Below are 8,248 nucleotides of genomic sequence, written 5' to 3'. Positions count from 1 at the left end.
ACAGTAGAGTCATATGACTTCAGTCGATGAAAATGATAGCTGGATGCAGCCAGCTTAAACCTGTAGTGCTTGTTTTGATCTTGAATTTATGTTTTTACGCATGTTATCAGCTGAACGAGCTGCAGGTAAGACTTGGATTTGGCAATGGTTTCTACTAGAATCAGTAAATGACACCAACAGCGAGTTTTGGTGGATGTTCAAGGGGATGATCTGAAAGATTGTTGTTTACAACCTCTTTCTCCCCTTCGTAATGGTTTGTAATCGCAGGTATGTGAGCTCTGCAGCGGCGCGGTCCTGAACGGCACCGCAGTGGGCCAGTTTTGCTCCTTGTCTGCTGGTCGGATAGACGGGCGCTGCTGCTTGAGACATGACAACACGGGCGACCCTGAACACATCATCGGGTAGGACTTCAATGACGCCTTCACGGTCTGTCGAAAACAGAGGTTACATTTGAGTACACCTTAATAAATGGCGTGTGGATAACCAGATGGGGTAAAAGTAAAACAACCTCAATTTTAAGTTAGCTGTACTTGTTTGTATTTGTTTATCTTTGTCAATATGATAATTAGGAGGTAGGCTGCTAATGATGTACTCTTTGTCTGAGTGTAATACCAATGACATCGGGTGTAACTTAAATCGAAATCTTCATAATCAGGTTTTTTGTTGTTGTTTGTATCAGGTTGGATCTGTCTAATTGTTCACTAACTCACGTGGAGGCTCTTCATGGAGCATCAAAAGCATTAATGATGTATGTACAGTTACCACAGTTTCATAACACTCAGTAACGTGTACATGTCTTATTTGTTATTTATTATCAGTATCCATATGGAACCGTTTAGTTGTTGCCCTTTTTAACTTTAAAAACTCTCTTTTCAGAGACCTCTCACTCAATCCTATTGTCAACATCAGCGACACGGCATTTCAAGGATTTACTGAGTTAAATGTGTTGTAAGTATTCTGTCGTAAACACTGAACTGTGACAGCTGCTCCTGAGTATGAAGCATTATCTCTTTAAAAGTCAATGTTTTTGTGTGTCTGTAGGATTTTGCCGCAACACATAGTTTGCCCAGGGGGCAACACTTCGTGGGAAAAGGTGGAGATCGAAAAGCCGAACCGCCTTTGTGAAGGCCAGAAAGATATGTGCAACCAGACTGGACAGCTGTGTAAGTTCCCATCTCACACTCTTCCATTGTGACACAGGGGATCTAAACACAAGCGTTCGTCTCATAATTATTAACAATCCTCAGCCATTAACTGCCCGGAGAACTCCCTCTGCGCCCCCTACGGCCCCAGCTTCTTTGAGTGCAGCTGTGCGGTGAACTTTCACGGATACAAGTGTCTCCGAGAGGTCAGTTCCTGCGAGCAGCTTCGTGTTAATCATTCATGTTGTGTGTTTCACTGGTTTAACATTGCTGGATCTTTTGCTTGTGTCTTTGTTGTCATTTGTCAATAGGGGGAGTTCCCGAATCGCCTGGTGTTTGGGCCTCTCGGGGCGTTTACGGTTGTGGTCTCTTTCCTGCTGTGGGCCACGCAGAGACGGAAGGTCAAGTCACAGTGAGGCTGAACTGCAATCGACTTCTTTACCTGCAATGATCTACTGAGCTGAAACTGAAAGGGAAGATGCTGACACGGAGTCTGAGATGACCCCAGACTTCTTTTAAACATTGTTTAATTTAACTTTATTTTTATCTGTTTTAAATAGTTTTTACATTTTTGGCAATAATACCACTGTTACCATTATAATTATATTTTTAAATGTAGTTGACCGACACGCGACATTAACGAAATGTGTAAGAAAATTCTGAGAATTTGCTGTTAATTGTGCCAAACAAGCAGTGAATGTGCGAGTTTACACGATGGAGCTACATGTCCACATGCACATTAGAGGACATCTGTAGAATTTGGCAAATTGTTTACTTCATGTTGAACATGTACTTCACTCAGAGCAAAAAAACCAAGTCAGGTTCCCTCGATGAATCGTGATGTGAATCATCAAAAGTAAGATTTTCTGTATGAAGTTATTAAAAAACCGTGAGACATTGAGTTTAACTGAAGGACTTCAGTAGGTTGTCGGTTTGTTGTTATGCTGTTACCACATCTTGTGTGTTTCGACTTCGAGATGAAGCAAGTTAGTTTCACTTTTTCATTCAGGGTTCTAAATATATTAATAATAAATATATATTGCTTTGCTTGAGTTACCGCCATGAGAACATGCAAATACAAGCATTTGTAAATTTGAACATCCTGTGTGGACTCGTTTTTGGAAATGTCGCCTAATTAGTTAAGACGTACATTGTCATAAGCAGTCCTGGTATGCTCATTAGATAACAGAATATCAACTAGTGCATTAACTAATAAACGGCTACTTTCAAGGAAACTGTATCTGTGGATAACTTGATGTGCGCCAATATGAGCTTTGAAGCGTGCGAGCACCATGTGTTGACTTTGACGACACAACAATAAACAGTCAGACATCCTTTGCCAAAAAAAAAAATGTTTACTCCCGGGTTTATGTCTCACGTTATCTTGTTCAATTGAGCCGGTCCCTAAAAACTAGCCAGAGGAATGTTTTGGCTCTCATAAGTTCTTCAGAGATAATGTACTGCAGCTCGGAGTGATTAGGAAACCATTTCTGGCTCGTTTAAATTGCAATGAGTGCGTGCTGTGAATCACAGTGAATTGTTCTGCTCTAAATACAGGCAATTAAATGTGCAGTTGTAAAGAAACATTCACAACAAAGATCTAATAAAACATCTAGCCTTTACCCGATATTTAAAAAAAAAAAGACAGAACTCCCCTCCTCACCCCGAGGGAACGAATCTGTAATTATCCAATCCCATAAAAACACACATGGACTCTGTTTAAAAGAAGCCTTTGCCATTTCAGATATATATTTATTGCATGCTCAAAGCATGATATTTTGTGTTGTGTGCAAGCGTTCAAGCTCACAAACTTCCCCCATCAAAAGAAGAATAAACACAGAGAACCGGAGTCTGAGCAGCAGGTTGTTCACTGGTCCACGTTTTTGACTCGGAGCACCACAGGGACCGAGGTGCACGGGATCATTCCAAGATCTGTGATGACTAAGTCCACGAAGTCCGGCGGCGTCACGTCATACACCAGGTTGAGTAGGCCAAGCGAGGGCACCTGCTGCCAGTGCTCCAGCTGGGTCTTCCCTTTACGCGTCACAATGAGGTCATCGGGATCATCTGGAACGCACAGATGGAGATTCACTCTCTAATGCCACACGGGTAGAACTGAGCAGAGAGCAGCACTCGACGTGACATATTTACGCAAACAATTCAACAAACCCAACCAGCCGCCGACAATTTTTTCTCCCATACCTAGTTCATTGGACACGAAGGAATCCGTCTGCACCCTCTCACAAAACTTGTAGGTCTCACAACACACCAGCACAGGCACATTAAAGGCTCGGGCCACCAGAGCTATCTGTGACGTCCCCACGCGGGACATGACGTACCCGTTGGCCAGCAGAGCGTGAGCACCAAGGAACACCTTGGATACCTGTGGAGGTCCAAGATCAAAGCTTTATTACGACATAAACACACAAAAAAAGAGAAAATATTTGTATTTGCTTTGGCTACTCTTTGGGTAAATATGAACACCTTTCTGGAACGTGCGAATGTACCTCTGGAAGGATGTAGGAGACGGCCGAGATGAGGACGTAGGTGCAGCTGATGCCTCTCTGGACGAGGCGCCTCAGGGCCTCCCGGCCCTCCAGTCGGGGCCGGCTGTCCACCACGATCACGCGGAACTTCCTGTTCTTGTCAAAGGCCTCGCACAAGATGTGGTTGACCAGCGACGAGCTGAGGCAGACATGGAAGAAGAGATGGCGGGTTTACATTCGAGAATGTGGAAGGAAGAGGGGAGCTTTACAGGCGAGGCAAGAAAAGGGAAGAGAAAGTGTTTAAGAACGGTCTGGAGACACGAATGACATTTAAACTAAATGTTTTTCCTTGCATGTCAGCTTTAAGAGTCTTACCATCCATAAACTAGGATGACGTCTCCGTCGCTGATCTTTTCTATGGAGTACTTGGCAATAGCTTTAGCAGCGAGGATGATCTTCTCGTCAATGTAGCACTCGATACAGTGCAGCAGTTTGCTCTTTGCCTGAACAGAGGAAGAGAGAAATCATGAGGGGGGGGGGGGGGGGGAGATGGAAACTGTGCATCGGTAACATTAAGTCACGTTGTATGAGTGTATCAAGTGTGACAAGAACCTCTTCTTCTTTGTATTGACTCGGAATGTTGGAGATCTCTTTCTTGATGTATTTGATTGCATTACCCATGCTGGCTGACAGAGGGCGACACTGATTCAAAAAACTGCGAGGAAAATAAGACAGAAGCAACAATCGTATGTGTTAAACAGTCAAATGTAATTTTTTGACACATTCAGAGAACTGTAATAAAAGTGCTGGGTAGGACTCTCTTTGGAACTCTTGCTTGTACCTGATATAAGGTTTCAGCTTGTTGACCAAGTCTCTAGATAGCTCCTCATTTGGAGGCGTAGTATAGTCTCTTATTACCTGAAAGGGGGGGAAAAGAACATTGCTTTACTTTGTTGACTTGAAATCAAACCACAACAAAAAATCACGTGTTTTAACCGAATATTAGAGAATGTTGCTGGCTGCTAAAAAATCTGGCGCTGAGCTGCATTGCTTGGATGGACAGCCAGGAGCTAAACTGCATCGCAAATGGGACCTTGTATTTTTTTGTCGCAGTCTAAAAAGCACAATGGGATGGTAATGCAGTGAGACCAATTAGTGCTTCGTACCTGTTTGAAGGCGTGCAGCAGCGCCACAGAGCGAGCGTTGGATCCTGCCACGATGCCCTGTGAATACTGGAGGCCCAGGCGAACTATAGCAGGATGAATCACTGTGGAGGGAATGCTGCAGCAGACAAAAACAGTCAATAGCAAGAAGGGAGATTTAAGATAATCTTATTGGCCAAACATCCTACTGTACTATACGGTCAGTTTACCCGAGTTGCTGTGTTAGAGGGAGTTTGCGACTGTACTGGTGGAGATGAGAAAACAGGCTGACTTTGTAGCCGTAGTCCAACCGGAGTGGGATCTGAAATAAAGCAGATTAGAGCCGAAAAAAGACAAATGTTGTGAGACTTGTTCATCTTTAACTTTGACGACACAGGAAACCTTTTTATGATGTCCGATTTTGTTGTCAATACAATCAAAGTACAAACAGAGCAGCATGAAGTGCAACCACAGACCTGCACAACAAACAACAAAACGATACATTTAACACGTTTTCAGCTCCTCAAACGAACACAAACCACCGACACACCGCCTCTGTCTCAATGGACCAAACAACATCCTCAACTTCTCCAATTTACTGAGCGGCGCTGGAGTACGACAACAATTACAGGTTAGCAAACAAAACTAGACGAATGTCAATGGCACACATTTAGATTCAGGAAGGTCAGACCTTGACATTTGTAGCAGCATTGCACCCTGGTGTCTGAAAGAAATGTTAGGTATGATCACATGCAGTTAGAACTCGTTATCTGAGCACATTTTAGGATTGTTGCTGACGTTTCGTGAACTGTCCTTGTTGTAAATACCCTCAAATTAGAGAATCGGTAACGAAACAGGAAATTCAGAATGAGCAGGATTCAGAAGTTAGTTAGTAGTATAAACGTACGCTTGTAAGAGTCAGAGAAATATGCTGCTCCCACACATTATATAGTAAATAAAACACATGATATATTATGTTATTTCCAACAGGTGTTTGATTAAAACAACCAACATAAAGGGTATGTAAGTCCTTTTCAATGAGATCGTTAAGAGTCACCAACACGCCCCAACTCATTTAGTATCTTCCGCCTTATTTTCTCTTTTCAAGATATTTACGATGAATTCATAAAGGAAGTTTCGTGCCCGAGATTTAACCAAACATGCGAACACAAAGGGCTCTCATAATTTGTAGTGACTGGCAGTGTATGCCATCAAGGCAAACTGAGCTCAACCAGACAAAGCATGCTTTTTCAAGATTAAAGTTTTTTTTTTTTAGAGATGACACATGAAGTCGCTAACCTGTTGTCTTTCCAATTTCTTTGCCAGTTTCTTTAAAACGTCCGGGTTGTCCATTTGGACATGTTCTGGGAGCCTCTTCACCACTGGAAACACGTTAAAAAAAGTGTGACTTTCTCCCCACTACATCATGTATAAATCACTTCTTATGCTGGCCTGCTGGCCACTACAGTACCTGGCTGCAGCTCACTCGGCGGCTGCCTAGCCGGCTGCCCCACGTCTCCCTTCTTGCCCTGTTTTGAGGCCCTCTCGGCCTCTTGCCGAGCTCTCCTCTCCGCTTTCATGTCTGCTTTACTCTTCACTGGCTTGTCTGCCGGTGCAGCAGTTTCTGTTTCTGAGGCAGGCACGGGAACCGGTGCAGGAGCAGGCACTACAGAGTGAGGATCAGTTAGAAAGAACATTTCCTTTCCTGCAAATATCACAGATGCAATCATTGGTGCTGTCTGAATGATATGCACCTTTCTGTGAGGGCTGTGTTAGAGGCTGGGGAGCTGAACTGACGGGCTTCTCTTCTTTCTTCTTCTTCTTTTCCCCTTCATGTGAAGCCTTGTCATCTTTTTTCTCTTTGCCTTTCCTCTGCTGTTTCTTCTCTTTCCTCAGCCGCTGCTTCTCCTCTTTGGTCAGCTCTTTGCCTTCAGTCTGTTCAGGCACACATGTCAGAGAGTGGGTTCAACGAAGACGTTACAATCGTGCCAAATAGGCAGCCTTACACGAGTGTTGCAAAACTCATGAACATACCAACCTTTGCTTGTGCAATGTCATCTGTATTGCAAAGTCCATCTGTAAAAACAACCAATGAATGGTTAAATGAATGCATTAGGCTGTAATGACAGGAGCAGCCTTCCTTCCAGTCCTGCAGTTCTGCTGTTAGCTGACTATACAGTCATGCCATTTAACTTGCTAGGTTTGCAGCATGCTAACGAAAACAGTCACATGACTGGTCGGCAACTATCATCTGCACATAACAGGGACAATTTAAAACAGACAGGTTTAGTTGTTCTGTTCGTTTAAAATAAACAATCGAAAAAATGATGCAATAACACGACTGCCTCCTGTCTCGCGCAATGGTACCGCTTGCAATGCTAACGTTAGCAGCACTAGCATAAGGGGAAATTAACTTTGCTTCAAGACAAACCCAAAGACCGCAAAACAAGCGCGAGACATTTCGTCGCTGCGCACACCATTAAGGTATCAAAATACCTGTAAACCGTTACAAAGTCCAGCTTTTACACACTCCCGAACTCACCTGTCACTCCACTGTCAGCCATGTTTACGATGCTGCTCAACTTCCTCTGCTGCTGCAGAAACTACCGACCCAGAAAACGTATATCGCCCCCTTGTGGCCACAATCACTTTAATTCTTAGAGGCGGTTTCCTGTAAAATGTCATGTCTTTAGTTGTATGTTACACATTTTTGTACTAACTTTCTGCTCACAATGACCAGACCACCTTGTTACAGTTACTTATATTTATTATTAATATATTGATAGATTCTTTATCCTCATTTTACTCATCATTTATTGTTGTTTGCAACCTACAACTCATAATCTTTATTCATTCATCAGTAAATCTCACTGCACTACATGGCATTTCTTTTATAAACTATGAATTAGCCTATGAATTATTATAATTTTTTAATTTCCCCTAAATCCCCGTGATTCTGATTGTTGATTGATTGACAAAATACAGGAATGTCTACAGGGGTATAAGCCATGATTTAATACCTAAAAACATGAAAGTTGTGTTGCATTTTTAATTCAGTTGGTAGATGTTGCACCTTTAAACATATACTGTAACTTCTGTTTTATTGGCCTTCCACAATTCCTGCAGCATTATCAGCAAATACACAAAACATCACTGAACATGATTCTTATCATTGTGGGAATCATGGAGGCAGTCCGTGGTTCTGAATCATCTGGTATAAACTCAGGGTGCATCGTCAGACTCTGAACTGATATGTAGTTGGACTTAATAAGAGATTGAAATACATTTTTAAGAATCACACAAATAAATGAAATGGGATGAAACATTTGTTCTGAGATTCAAGACAGATAAATGACATGTTAGTATGTGCATTTGTTGTCTAAATCCCTATATCACATATGCCATGAGGAGAGTATCTAAAAGGCTTCATGTACTGCGATAGCACGGCATTTATCAGAAAAGCGAGTATTTATACTTT

General features: G+C 42.5%; 2 protein-coding genes across 2 annotated transcripts; one reads left to right on the top strand and one right to left on the bottom strand.

Annotated features, from left to right (window-relative positions):
• The first annotated feature begins 18 nt into the window (after positions 1–18).
• atraid (all-trans retinoic acid-induced differentiation factor) lies at positions 19–2,389 on the top strand. The gene is made up of 7 exons (XM_079290876.1): positions 19–125; positions 268–401; positions 680–748; positions 877–948; positions 1,042–1,163; positions 1,248–1,348; positions 1,454–2,389. Exons 1-7 carry the CDS (start codon positions 27–29, stop codon positions 1,556–1,558), a joined length of 702 nt encoding a protein of 233 aa, XP_079147002.1. The 5' UTR covers positions 19–26; the 3' UTR covers positions 1,559–2,389.
• A 181-nt stretch (positions 2,390–2,570) lies between these two features.
• eif2b4 (eukaryotic translation initiation factor 2B, subunit 4 delta) lies at positions 2,571–7,353 on the bottom strand. The gene is made up of 13 exons (XM_079291434.1): positions 7,313–7,353; positions 6,809–6,846; positions 6,525–6,705; positions 6,242–6,436; positions 6,070–6,152; positions 5,001–5,092; positions 4,795–4,909; positions 4,470–4,546; positions 4,241–4,343; positions 4,004–4,131; positions 3,650–3,827; positions 3,345–3,525; positions 2,571–3,209 (listed from the first exon to the last, which is right to left on the bottom strand). Exons 1-13 carry the CDS (start codon positions 7,332–7,334, stop codon positions 3,010–3,012), a joined length of 1,593 nt encoding a protein of 530 aa, XP_079147560.1. The 5' UTR covers positions 7,335–7,353; the 3' UTR covers positions 2,571–3,009.
• Between the last annotated feature and the right edge of the window lie 895 nt (positions 7,354–8,248).

This window comes from Melanostigma gelatinosum (genome assembly GCF_949748355.1).
Source record: "Melanostigma gelatinosum genome assembly, chromosome: 19".
In the NCBI taxonomy this organism is placed as follows: Eukaryota; Metazoa; Chordata; class Actinopteri; order Perciformes; family Zoarcidae; genus Melanostigma; species Melanostigma gelatinosum.
This window is presented reverse-complemented; position numbering and strand designations above follow the sequence as displayed.

Bases quoted from the DNA above. Each gene is read 5' to 3' on its own strand.
- atraid (XM_079290876.1), top strand. From the start codon at position 27: ATGAAAATGATAGCTGGATGCAGCCAGCTTAAACCTGTAGTGCTTGTT. The intron at 402-679 runs GTAGGACTTCAA...TGTTTGTATCAG, and splicing joins GACCCTGAACACATCATCGG to GTTGGATCTGTCTAATTGTT. The intron at 949-1,041 runs GTAAGTATTCTG...GTGTGTCTGTAG, and splicing joins TTTACTGAGTTAAATGTGTT to GATTTTGCCGCAACACATAG.
- eif2b4 (XM_079291434.1), bottom strand. From the start codon at position 7,334: ATGGCTGACAGTGGAGTGACAG. The intron at 6,847-7,312 runs GTGAGTTCGGGA...TTGTTTTTACAG, and splicing joins GGCTGACAGTGGAGTGACAG to ATGGACTTTGCAATACAGAT. The intron at 3,526-3,649 runs GTACATTCGCAC...GGACCTCCACAG, and splicing joins TCTCCTACATCCTTCCAGAG to GTATCCAAGGTGTTCCTTGG.